At 37.4% G+C, this 13574-nt stretch overlaps 2 protein-coding genes across 51 annotated transcripts in view; one reads left to right on the forward strand and one right to left on the reverse strand.

The window, feature by feature from the left end:
• Positions 1-13574, forward strand: part of ABI3BP (ABI family member 3 binding protein) — a 237934-nt gene that overhangs the window by 183278 nt on the left and 41082 nt on the right. For 45 of the 50 annotated variants that reach the window (XM_072966334.1, XM_072966372.1, XM_072966348.1 and 42 more), the window contains 6 exons: positions 1306-1365; positions 2081-2128; positions 2944-3024; positions 5228-5305; positions 9789-9854; positions 11427-11501. In XM_072966334.1, coding sequence (XP_072822435.1) covers positions 1306-1365; positions 2081-2128; positions 2944-3024; positions 5228-5305; positions 9789-9854; positions 11427-11501 — 408 coding nt within the window. The remainder of the gene's footprint in view (positions 1-1305; positions 1366-2080; positions 2129-2943; positions 3025-5227; positions 5306-9788; positions 9855-11426; positions 11502-13574) is intronic. The other 5 variants (XM_072966340.1, XM_072966368.1, XM_072966365.1 and 2 more) reach the window with 5 other exon arrangements.
• Positions 1-13574, reverse strand: part of LNP1 (leukemia NUP98 fusion partner 1) — a 311204-nt gene that overhangs the window by 6750 nt on the left and 290880 nt on the right. The gene's annotated exons all lie outside the window — the stretch shown is intronic.

A 13574-nucleotide genomic window follows, 5' to 3' on the forward strand; every position in this document is an offset into this window, starting at 1 on the left:
GTTCCCTTTTAGCACATAGAAGTTCTAGCTGAGCCCGTTTCTTCTCTGTGTACCAGATTCCACAACTATGATTTCACTGGGACTTACTAAGTGGCTTAAACTAAGAACAGATGTGATATCCAGGTTAAATGTGGCTCCCCAAAAGTCCCAGAAGAGAATGTCTGTTTTATATAACCTCTTTCTATACTAATGGTAAAGTGGTGCTTGGCCACCTCAGGGTACAAAAGTTTTCTTCATCTTTGCCAGTGGCAGAGTTCTAGCCAGAATCCTAATTTTTTCCTCCCAGCGTCATATAAGATGCAAGAAAACTACACTGCATACCAAAGGGTATTTATGAATTCAGTGTGGTAGGAAAACGTTTCATTGAGTGAGCAGGGTTGAGAAGGACCTCCTTGTGGGGAAACTGAGTCAAAGAAGTACATAATCTTGTTCCAGAAAGCAGATTTGCCATAGAAATCTGGTACTAGCAATAGGTAGCTCACCCTGGTATTTTTTCCCCAGTGAGAAATAAGATAGCAAATTTCCAGCCTACTGTTTTATTTTGCCAAAATAGAACTGGACACAGGCATTAAAAATACAGTGGGCATCAGGACTGACAACAGGTAGATTTATCATTTAGCACATTTTTCTCCTTTGTTTTTGTGTTAGCACCTATTATACTAGAAGCCATGTCACTAAGAATGCCAAAAATGTCAACATTTGCGTAGCATTTACTACGTAACAAGCACTCATGAACTTTACATGTGATATCTTCTAATGAGTGGCTGATTCCTTCTGCTCTGTTTTCTCCCCATAGAAACTGTTAGTGCCTGTTAAAACTCTGTCCTCCTCTTACATATTCAAGAATTTGGCCTTCTTTTCTTTCCTGTTTTCCTCAACTTGCAGGCCATTTATGCACTTTATCTAAGATAATGTATTTTCTCTTACTATCAGTAGAACTTTAGCAGGAATATCATATGGTAGCTGACCACTTCGGACAAAAACTGACTTATTACTTTGAAGACAACTTGAGGGAGACTACCTCCTTGTGTAACTGTATCAGTCATGTCTTCCTCCTTCCCGCACCCCTCAAAGGAATCTTCAGCGTGAACTATAACCAACTTTGTTCTCCTGCCTCTGGAATCTTCCCTGTGCAGCGACACTTTCCCATTTTGGAAAGAACGGTCCTCTTCTTGGCTTAGCTCTTTGACCGTTGTGAAAACACCTTTGCTTCACTCATGCTTCCCAGGATTTTTTATCTGAGGGTTAAGTTTCCCTCCAGGCATGACATTTAGAGTACAGTGTTTTATCATCTTTTTCTTTCAGTTCCAAGAGATGTGCTCCTTCCCCATAAACCAGACACTGAAGTCTCTCAGAGAGAAACTGGTAAATGAATTGTTTTATCTTCCCAGTTAGGTAGTATATTTTTCAAAAAATCTTCTTGAGGTAAATATATTTTTGTAATGATTGTGATGTGGAAGAAGTTCAGAGAAAATTATGGATATAAGAAGTATGTTTCTTTGGAGGAAGGTGAATCACATGATCTGTTTGAAATTTTTTCCTCAGGAGGGAATAGTATAAAATTGGTTCCTCTTCCATGGAAGTATTTTGGCTGAATAGCAGATCATGCTAAAATTAACCTTTTTTTTTTATTGAAGCGTAGTAGGTTTGCAATGCTGGGTCAGTTTCTGGTGTACTGCATAACATTTCAGTCATACACATACTTCAGTTAAAAAAAAAGAAGGTTAAAATTTAAAAAAAATTGTAAGACATAATTATTAACTGAGCCAACCACTTTGGTCTTCTTTCAAAATATAAACAACTACATTCCAACTGTGAATATACTTTTAAGTAAGAAATCCGGGTGCCTACTCAAAAATTTTCCTCTAAGTGACAGGGAATAAGAACTTTTAGCTAAGAAGTTTTAGCTAAACCAAGTTCCCTGGGTGGCATCTAAGATATAGAATTTTCTCATATTTATTATGAGTCTAAGAGAATGTTTAAATGTTCAAATGGATTCATGTAGAAACACAGAAACCAGCTTTATTTCACAGGGTAGTGATCCTCATAAACCGATTTCTTTGGTTTGTTTTTGGCCTAGTTCTGCAACCTGTTACCTTTGAAACTGACCTCCCAGAGCCAACAATAGGTAATGGTCTTCCCGCTTGACCCATTCTCATTGTTTGCTTGGCTGCCATCAAGATTGCTGGTCTTTCTCAAGTGATCACGTGGAAACGTCATCTGTTCTCCATCCTCTTCATCGTTTCATCTCATTATTTTTACTCTTTCCAAAACAGAAAGGCAATGGTTTCACTGTTCTAAAGGTGTGGTCTGAAGACCAACTTAAGGTAGCTCACTACCAGGTCCCTCGTCACCTACCTCACCTGTCTCCGTGTTCTAAATGATTCCACCTTATTCCTGTCTGTCTAGTTAACATTTTCTGCTGGTTTAGTGGTTCTTGGCTGTGGTGTTACAACACCCTAGCATGTTGTGAAAGGTGCTGGCAAGTAATTATTGTTAATATTGGTCAAAGTACTGAGATTTGCCAATGGTTTGTTTTTAAAAATAAACTTGAGCAGCTTCCAGATGGTGGTGGCGGTGATGGCATTCTCTCTCCTGCTGTAATCCTGTGCACTCTCTTGGGTGGGAGAGCTGCAGCCGACACAGCCAGGACCACGTCTAACCCACCCCACCTTAACTGCGTACCGTCATGGAGTGTGCCAAGCACCAAACGTCATTTGTTATCTACCCTGGTGGAAGAAAACAGTTGAGAACCATTATTCTAACATTCCACGATCGTTTTCCTGAAGGTTCGATGCACACTTAACTTTCTTCTCCATGACTCACTCACTCACTCGTTTTCATTTTTCTGTTTCAAATAAAGGAATCTCATATAATATTATTCTGGCTGGGTACTGGCCTTTGAATCTAAAGACTGACAACCTTGGTACTTGTTTTCTGCAGCTCCTTTAGAGACACGAGGCAGCCCTTTCATTCCTATGATTTCACCGAGTTCTAGTCAAGAGGAGCTGCAAACCACTCCGGGTAAATTTGTTTTGCTGTTCCAGTCCCCTGTGAGGGCTTACATTTTAGGGATTGTCCTAAGGAAGCCATGCATACAGTGTGTTCGTGTGTTTCCAAACCACAGAGGGTCTCTTTTTACCATCATAAAAAAAAAAACATTTCACTTAATTCTTTTACATTAACTGTATATTTGTCCTTCTAATATTTATGCTGATTTTAATATGAAATGAGAATACTTTAAAACATCTTGACAAAAATTTCAAGCACTTGAAAAAGAAGAATGTTCCCTAAGTATATCAGTGCTGTACTTTTTTTGTTGCTTTTTCCAAATATTTGAAACTTCACTTGGGAAGAAAAATTTCACCTAGTATTTAAAATTTCATGGGTGCTGAGCAACAGGAGTCCCCAAATAAAACTGTTTTAAAGGTGAGTCTATCCCAGAGAGCTTGCTGTCTAATATGAAGACAGGATTTAGCAATAGCTGTGTTTTCTCTTACCACCCAGGGTTCCACATGTATTTTGAAATTTAAGCCACCTAACAACATTGTCGGATAGTTTCTCTTACTTGCCCCCATTTTAAAGATTAGAAAATTGAGGCATAGAGAGATTTAAAAATCTAGCCAAGTTATACAGCTAATGTCAGAGCCAAACTGGAAGCCACATACTCAGTCACCAGAGTTCCTGGAATTCACCCCCATGTTCTACATTACAGTGAGTACCAGAGAGGAATGAGCAGCATGCTGAACAAGCAAACTACTAGGGGTATCAGGGAAGGCTTCACAGAGGAGGTGACATAGACGCTGGGTCTTCAAGTTGGAATGAGAATGAAAGTTAAAGGTGTGAAAGGTCCTTTCGGGTTAAAGGCAGATGAGGAGGAGGCACAGGTCAGGAGTGGAGGCCATACTGCTCTGATGAGCATGTGGGTGGCCTGGATAAACGCAGATGGATGAATGAGTCAGCAAGGTTGGTTGCAATGAGCAGGCCGTGCTTTCGAGGAGTTGAGCATCAGTGTGTCCACTGTGTGGGAAACCCCAGTTTGCCTGACAGTTGGCTAAAAACGAACCAGAAAACAAGAGTTCCTGGCTTGTGTTTGTTGGCTCCTCTGCCCTGTCCAGGCTAGGTCCCACGTGGCTGTGCTTAAATCAGTGGCTTTATTTCCCTCCCTTCATCCCTTTTCAGATAAACCCACCCTTTGTGTGTGTCTGCAGAAATGAAGTTACTGATCCCATTTTAAAATGAAATCCTTTTTTGAAGGGAAAAATTAAAACTGAATGAGCAAATATATCCTAATGACCAAATACTCATCTTCTGCAGCCCAGGCCCTCAAAGTTGACATCACCCATGATGGCAAAATCGAAAGTACTTATCAAGAAGCACTGCTGGATAAGCTGGTTATCTACATTCCACTCCCTGCTTGTTTGTTTTTTTTTTTTTAATATGTCTTAGTTTATTATGACAACTATCACAAGTGTCTCTCTCAGGAGCAGACTCCAGATTATAAGACAAGCAGAAAATAAGATAACAACATACTGTTTGCACCAAGTATTTCCTTGGATCCATTTTGTGGCAAAGTGAGCAGTGTAATCTGCTGTGTCTGTATGATGCTGTAACGACTTCAAGATAATACGGGGTAGAAGTATTGCCACACTTTTTTTTTTTAATTTTGTCAGGAGTAATGTGTCTGCATGTCATAAGTAAACTTTGATTTTCACGTGAGAAAATTTGCTCATTCAGCTTTAATTTTTTTCCTTCAAGTGTGTATTTGCTCATTCAGTTTTGATTTTTTTCCTTCAAAAAGGATATCATTTATTCTTATATGGTGTAAACACATTTTTTCATATGATCTGGTTTTTTTTCCAGCTCATCGGAATAACTTGAGCTCATGGAATAGGGAGGAAACATGAAGGCAATACATAAACATGAAGACAGGAGGCATATCCAAGTATATAGCCATGTCCAGTGACCCTAAATTAAAGCTTTTGGAAATCCTTACAATAATCATTGAAATAATAGTACAAGAAGACAATAAGTACAATAAATGAGAGCTATTAAAATACACCATTAACTTTGAAATAAGATGATTGCTAGGCAGAGTTACAGATACAATTTACCCTTTTATCATTGCATAGGGAAGAAAAGAGTATGGGTTTTGGGGTTTTTTTTTTTTTGACATGTACATAATGATAATTATTTAAAGCCCGCCCTTCTACTGTGTTTTCCCCAGCAGAAACAGACCAGTTCACCCAAGAACTCTTCACAACTAAGATTCCACGAACAACTGAAGTGGTGAAGACAACTCCGGGTAATGCTCTTTCTCCACCTCTGGCTAGTAACTTTTCCTCCTTTTTTTTTAAGCAGGAAGCACATTTTCTTTTAAGAATGTAATTTTTCAGGGGGTGGGTATACTTCAGTGGTAGAGTGCATGCTTAGCATGCACAAGGTCTAGGGTTCTATCCCTAGTACCTCCAGTGAAAATAAATAAACCTAATTATCTCCTCCCCACCCCCCCCAAAAAAACCAAAACCAAAACCAAACAAAGAAAGAACATAATATTTCATTACAGTGAGTTAATTATTTTTCATTTCATAGGTACAGGATATCAGCCAAGGAGGAATCTGTGTGAATATCAGTTGAATGAAGACAGTATCTTTCGTTAGAGCTTTACTTTTTTTTTTTTTTTTGGCACTTCCTTTTTTTCTTTTTTCTTTTTTCTTTTTATTTATTTTATTTTGAGGGAGGTACTGCTGGGGATTGAACCCAGGACCTCTTGCATGCTGAGCATGCGCTCTGCCACTGAGCTATTTCCCTCCCCCTGGGCTTTACTGTTGACTGTACGGTCAACTGCTTGATGCTGTTAACTAAGAAAGCTTCCACTTTTTCCCCGTGCTTGACCTTCTTTTGCCTCATTTTCCACATCAGATAAATAAGAATCCTCATCACCTTCCTCCTTCTCCTCCTCCTTTCTCTTCCTCTTTCTCTCCCTCTGTCCCATCTCCCAAACTTGATGAATACGTTGATACTGCAGCTTGAGAAAGGAAATTAGTAACAAGAAAATTCATTTTTTAGTGATGACTTAATATTAAAACATCCAGGTAGGTTTTCTCTGGGATTTCCTCATTTTATTTCTTCCTCCTACTTTTTGAGACATGAACTCACCCACACAAATCTCTGTTTCATTTCTGTGCTCTCGGAAGTCTCTCCTTTTTATATCTCTCTGTCCTAGCTGGGTTGTAATCAGTTGTGGATTTCCAGTATTTTCGTGTTTTCTTTCTTTTTTCCTTAACTACCTTCTTGTACCCATCTCTACCTCTAGCATACAGGAGGAAACCCAAAAAAAACAAATGTAAACCTTTTTTAAGGATTTGGGAGACAAATTTATTTTACTCAATTGTCAGTTGTAATTTGGGATGGAAATTTGGTGAAAGAAATTTAAAATAATATGAGGAGATGATAACAATAAAAGAAATCTAATTTTAAGGTATACATTTTATAATAAGCAGAGAAGTACTTATACTAAATAAATACGACTGAGACTACACTCTATGGTATAGGACGGTTCTTGTAAATTTTCTAAATATTTTTAGCTCCTTTGGTTTAATTTTTATGTTTTAAATGTTTATTATTTACTTTATTACCTTTTTATTTATTAACCTTTCTTTATTTAAGTATACACAGAAGTAAGGCGCCTAATATAATGACAGCCCTCCTGAAGTCTTTTCACCACCCTCAGCCATTAACAACAGATGTTCAGTCCTGTTACATCCATTCCCCACCCTGATATGTTTATTTTTTAATGTTTTTGCAAACCTCTTTAATGTCTGGCTTAACAGAAGTTAGCTAGAGTCTCATAATCAAATTCTGGTGCTCTTATGGTAAAACACACAAATGTTTATAATAAGGAGGATAAATACAGACCCTATTCAACTCGGGCTGTATTGCCAAGTGAGAAAAAGATTTCAGGTTTTTAGAGCTTTGTAGATTTCAGAATTGAGGGTGAAAACATAATAAGCCTGTTCTGTTCTTGTTTTTGCTTTTTCTTTCTTTCATGGGAAGATCAACACTGTGTCACCAGTACAAATATATGTGGAATTTTCATCAAATTGCTTCTTGAACATGGTTTTATTAGATGGGTTTCACAGTTGATTGGATGTGTATCTAGGATCTGAAATCATTCTATGATTTGTCTTAACATATGTATATAATATACTGTGTTTTAATTATTTTCTTATGTTCTGAGGAGCCTTAGCTTGAGCCTAAACTATGCAGCTCTGAGATTCATATTTTTCTAGACTTGTGCCAAGGATCTTTAAAGGGGGCTCACCAGGAATTTCTTTCCAACTTGGTCCAGCCCAGTAACCCTTCTGGGGAGTAGAGGGTCACCTTTAGTAATGGCACACTGTGTCCTGGGATCTTCTGGCCCAGCCCTCATAAACGTGTGCCTGAGCTCTGCGGAGGAGGTCAATCCACTGTATTATGTTTGGTTTGTTGTGTTGTGTTGTGTTTTGGTTTGGTTTTGACAGCAGACATTAGATACATTAAGACAGCACACAATAATTTGAGATGCTGTAGGGGTGAAATTGTTCCTCTTGATCTGCACATCCCACCCACCCACATACCAGGACTTGTGTGGCTTTTTGTTCTCTAAGCCCAAGGGCTCCAAAGAAACTTAGTGCCTAAAGGCATGAATCCACTGGTAGAATCATCAGCACCTTTCCTCTGCGGCATCCTTGCTCCTTTGTCTGCTGAGACAATTCCCTGCAGCTGTAACGGAATCCCTGATGTATTCAAGCTCCTCTCCTGTGCCCCTCTCATCTCAACCCCTGGTAGAAAGCCACTTGGCCAGAGCCATTCTGGGGACATTTTGATGACTGATTCCAGCTCCCCAGTCCTTACACCACCCAGGGAAAGTTGTATCTACTTTCCCCTCCACCTGACCCTTCAGGTCATTTCTCCTGTAATCTCTTTTTGTTTGTGTTTGATGTTATCTTCATCAAGGATTTTTAATGTTCTTTTAAAATACTGTTTATGAAAACTATTCAGATATTAAGCCATCTTTTAAAATTATTTTTATTATTAGTCACCCAAAACCATGTGGAGATGACATTCACAGTGTTACATTCTCATAACGCTTCTTTGTCTGTTTTTAAATTTAAAATTAAAACCCTCGAGCAGTTTTCTTAAGGCCATGTGTTATATGGTGATGAGCTATGTGAGTAACTCACAGCCTTAAGTTATATGTCAGCTCTTTTATACAAAGTTCTCTCAAGACTTAAGTAAAGACTGTAAATAAAATAAAACAAAAATTCTGATCCTGTGAATTTGAAATAATGAATGTACAGCTGATTATTTCTAAGTTTTTCTGTCTAAGGTTTTAAAACTGATATATATTCTAGAATGAGACTAAGAAGAGCCATGATTCTTGTATTTCTTTAAGCAAAAGCAATCTAACATCGAAGAAATGTAAAACAAATCTGCAATATGTTACGTTGACAGGGACTCCTACCACTCTCAAAGAAAATTTAAGAAAAACACTTGCAAATCATCATCACACATTTTAGGGTGTGTGAGAATTGACTGTTTTTATAACATCAGTACCTCTGTTCACGCTAGTTATTACACTTTGCAAGGCCCCCGTTAAACCTACAGAGAATTTCAGTATGTGTCTGCTGTTTTTGGCCTGAAGTGTGGCAAAATTCTGCTCATCAGTCTTCACGGTGGAGGCTTATAAATGAGCTATATTATAATCTGTTTTGCAGGTGTATTTTTTTTAATGTTGTAGGCAAGGCATTTGCTGATTTATAGTTACATAAATACCCACTCAAGATGTGAAGAAAATCATTGAAACGATGTAATCTACTTACATAGTTTTCGAGAAAAATTTTTTCCAGTCTTAGCTAAAGCATTACCAAGAGAGTTGGTGGCCGGACACAATGTGTGTGTCAAGGGGGCGGAGGAGGGGAGGGAAGGATAGACAGTTTCCAGGATGAACACACATTTTAAAAGTTTAGGAAGCAAAACGAATTCAGCTGAGTTGTTTGTAAATTTGCCTGATTACAGCTGTCGCTAATTTTTAAGTGTATTTGACAAGTCTTCCTTAGTGGTCTTCCCTGTGCCAGTAACAAGGGGGCATGTTGGTCCCAGGGCTGTCTGAGTTCTCAATCTTTGCTCATCGTCTCTTGATGGGAAGGACACCAGAGGTCATTTTCTTTTATTCCTAAAGCTATTAAGCACTAAGTGAGTATTTATTCACTTAAGGGTTTGTGAACTAAGACAGATAGAGACCACGTTTCTACTCTTGTTCTCACGTACTTAAACCTATTCCTCTCTTTGCCTTTAAGATTATTTGTCTTCTTTGTCAAAATAATGTTCCACAGTGGCTCCCTAATTACAAGTTGTGAATGGATGGATGGGTTATTGGACAGATGGACAGACACATGGATGGATGGATGGTTGGCTTATATGTTTACTGTGTTAAGCAACTACGTGGTGAAATAAATGTCCTTGAAAAACAGGGACTAAATGATGACTAATCCTGAACACACCTTACCAGTGGCCTACCTCACTTTGTGTGCATCTTTGATTTCCAGTCATGAATATTTTCACTTGTTTTGCTTTCCTTTAGCATCAGTGCTATAATGTGTAATTGGAGGTTTAAAGATGTTCTTGATACTCCCATACAAAATGTACAAAGTTGCTGGTCTGTAGGGTGCTGACTTTCCATTTAGTAGGCCTCTCCATTTAGTGGGGTGTTGGTTATTAAATATGAAATGTTTCCTCTGTTTCAGCACTACACAGATTGTACACTACCCCTGTGAGGCCCAGAACACCCGACAAACCACACTTCAGACCTGGTAAGTTTCTGTTTCTGACGATCTAAATAATCAGCACATCTAAGAAGACATCAGATGTGCTGAAACAGCCAAATGTACCAAATGAGAGATACCCTTAAGGTGAAATAAATGACATACAGAAATCCTGATCCTTGTAGATAAATACAGATAATGATGAATCCGTGGAAGTGACAAGACTTTGCTGAGATTTTTAAGGATAATCAGATTCAGAGACCACTACAGAAACTTAGCCATATAAAAGCAGTTTTAAAATAGCATTTGTGCATAACTCGCACACGCTCTCCCCTTCTCCTTTAGTTTTCCGTGGCAGTTACAGAGATTGCGTTAGCATGAGCTGTGATGTCTTGCATGTTTTCAAATGTCATCTTTTGAAAGAAGATGGTCTCTTCCAGTATGAAAGGCTCTTGCTCGGGGAGAATATTTTTACTTGATTCTTTCACATGATAAAACAAACAACCAGACACATTTTGCAGTTTGTAAACAGCAAAGATAAAGTGGTAATTAAACTGGAAAATACTTTAAATTTATTAAATTCACCAAAGGATGTAGGAGCTCACTTACGGGAGCTTATTAGGGAAAAGTTAACCTGAAGGGATGACGTAGTCCAGAGGCCAGAGCCTCTGGTGTTTCTGCCCTTTTATTTCCCTCTATGATTCTAAGAAGTCTTAAAGTTCTAAATGACAAAATTGGCTTGTAAACTAACATTCCTGTGAACATCTCTCCAGACACATGGAAAAAAGAAGAACATACATTTTTCTACCCTTTAGTTTACGGAGGAGTCTATATATATATTGTATATATATAAATACATATATATATATTATATATATATATACACATATATATATATATTTGAGTTATCCTCCAACTCCTAAAGGTAATAGGTGCAGAAATCTTTTAAAAAACAAATACATCTCCATGGGACTGTTGTAGCATGATGGCTCTAGAGGGCTTAACATGTGGCTGGTAGTATTAAGCAATCTACAAGATAATGAAGCAGTAACAGTAATGGCTAACAGTAACTGGGTGCTTACCCTGTGTCCTGTGAGGTACAGTGGAGGAAGCTAAGTCAAAACAAGAGCTTGGAAGTGGATTCTGTGTTTAACCATGGACTTGTGGCAGGCCTGAGGGAGCATCTGTACCTAGAGATTCCTCCAGAAGGACCACCACCTTATGTGTTATGAATTGAGGCTTTAAAATAAATACACCTAAGTTTTGGGTTTTCATTAGGCATATGTAGTCCTGATCTTTTTTCAGTCCCATTTTGGAATCTATCTGGTACTTATAAATGAAGTAAGATACCTGTCATTCAGAAATTTAAATTCCCTTCTTTTTTATTCCAGCCTAGTGATCACCTCAGAGTCCAAACTCAGATGTCTATTCCCAAATTCAAGCCTATAATTTTTATACCATAACTGTAATTTCTCTATTCTGAACAATAATTTTTGATGCACCATCATATTTTTATTGCCCAGTTAAATGACTTCCAATTCTTCGGAAAGTTTTATTTTCCTTGGCTGCAAGTTTTTAATAAGAAAATGTCTAAACTGTTTATTTCCTGCTTATTTGTAGTTTTGAATAAGACGACTACGAAACCTAGTAGACCCAAACCCAGTGGGTTGCCCAAATGGGATGGAATGGGAACAGGTAATGATCACAGAGTTACTTCCTTTTGATCCTGTTAAACTGTAAATGTTTTCATTCAGTTTTTATAATTTATTGAATTCACATTTCAATTTCTTTTTTTTTTTTACCAGTTTTAAAAGTTCTTAATATAACCAGTTTTGGAAGTTCATAGACTTGACAATTATAATTAATTCCAAAATCAAAATTTCAAATGTCTTTGAAAACATTAAAAAAGACTTTTTCATTTTTCTAAACGCAGTTCACCAAATCAGCTACAAAATATAGTCTTGATTCTTAAAAAGATCCTGATTATTCCAAAACACTTTGCAAATACAGGCCTGGTCTTTAAGACTGTTATCACTTGGTTTTTCAAGTTTATAATTTCATAAGTACCATTATAATTTTTTTGAAGACCTGCATCTGTTAGCCACCTAGAATATGCTATTTAAACAAGAGCAATTAGCAGTTGATTGCCCAGATTACAAGCATATTAATGTTTCCAAATCACTCAGCTTGGATTCAGTGACACTTCCCTGATCCAATCTGATCTATGGAAGTAGACATCATACAGATAAGTAGGACAGTGATCTGATAAAAGTTCAAACACCCAACTCACTAAGTGGATAAATGGTAGTTATTGAATGCCTTACTATGAGATTGCATTGTTCCCTTGAAATACTTTTTAAAATAGTGCAAAACTTATACCATTTTCTGTGAAAAAACATGAAAATTACAGTTTAACGCATATTATATAATCAACCCATAATGTTCCCTAATGAGAAAGAAATGTGAATAATACCTGAAGATGTGTATTCAGTCTAAACACCATTTAGATTTTATTTAGTTTTTGTACTAGGTTATTACAATGTCAGTTCTAGGAATTCAATTCCCTTCAAATCAATTAATGAGGCAGATGCTATAAATTCCTAACTCATTAAAAAAAGAAAGCATTCCAGTATCTATTTGTGCTCAACTGCTCCTTAAGTGGGATTAGGCAGTGCCTAGTGTTTCAGGTAGATGTAAACAATCTGACTCTAAATAGAGCCACCTTCTTAATATTCAAAATAATTCCCTGAAGTTTGCCTAAGTGAAAATAGAAGGCATTTATGTCAACAAAGCAAATGAAAGAACAAGTAGCTATGATCAAACTTGACAGCCATTAACCTTCAGCATAATCACACCTTGATTCTCATTAGGAAAATGCTGATTGTCTATCAGAGGGAAAACAGAGCATTATTACATTTTAGTTTATCAACAGTATAAATATTTTTCCAGGGCCACTTGTAATACAAAATTTCATCTGTTACCCTCTTGTGTAGATGAAGTCAACTTTGTAATAACTCATCTATCTCATCTTTAAAAGGTTTGTCTCTTGCCAGGGCTGCTTCGGTTTTAGTTGGTTGGTTTCTGTTAGAAATAGGTTGGTGGGCACAGGTAAGCAAAGCTGAGTTCACTGTTTCCCTTTTCCTTACTCTATCACCATCGCCAACCAAAATGTGTTTCACCTGCTCTATGTTCTAGTGTTTGTCTATTAGAATCCTTCTTTAAGGAAGGACTTGCTGCCCACCTGCAGGGAGTAAAGTCAGCAGACAGCATCCCACTGTCAGCTCCTTCAGGACCAGCCTCAGCTCAGAGAGTCTTAACTGGAGATTTGAGTGGTCCATCACCCTGTCTACCACATCAACATTTAACAACCAAATGATACTTACCTTAGGAATGCAAGGTTGGCTCAACATTCAAACAAATTAGTACAATTTACCACATTAACAGAGCAAAGGAAAAAAATTATCATCTCAGTAAATATGAAAATCAACCATTAGACAAAATTCAAAATCCATTCATGATGAAAACTCAACACTAGAAATAGAAGGAATTTTCCTCACTCTGATAAAGGACATGTGTAAAAAACCTACAGCTAACATCATACTTAATATTGAAAGGCTGAATGTTTTTCTCCTAATATCCAGAACATAAGCAAGGATTCCTACCTTTTTTATCACTTCCTTTGAAAATAGAAGTGGAGTGTTAAGCTAGTGCAATAAGGTATGAAAAGAAGTAAATGGTACAAAAATCGCAAAATCACAGATGACATTT

Source organism: Vicugna pacos, chromosome 1, assembly GCF_048564905.1.
Source record: "Vicugna pacos chromosome 1, VicPac4, whole genome shotgun sequence".
Lineage (NCBI taxonomy): Eukaryota > Metazoa > Chordata > Mammalia > Artiodactyla > Camelidae > Vicugna > Vicugna pacos.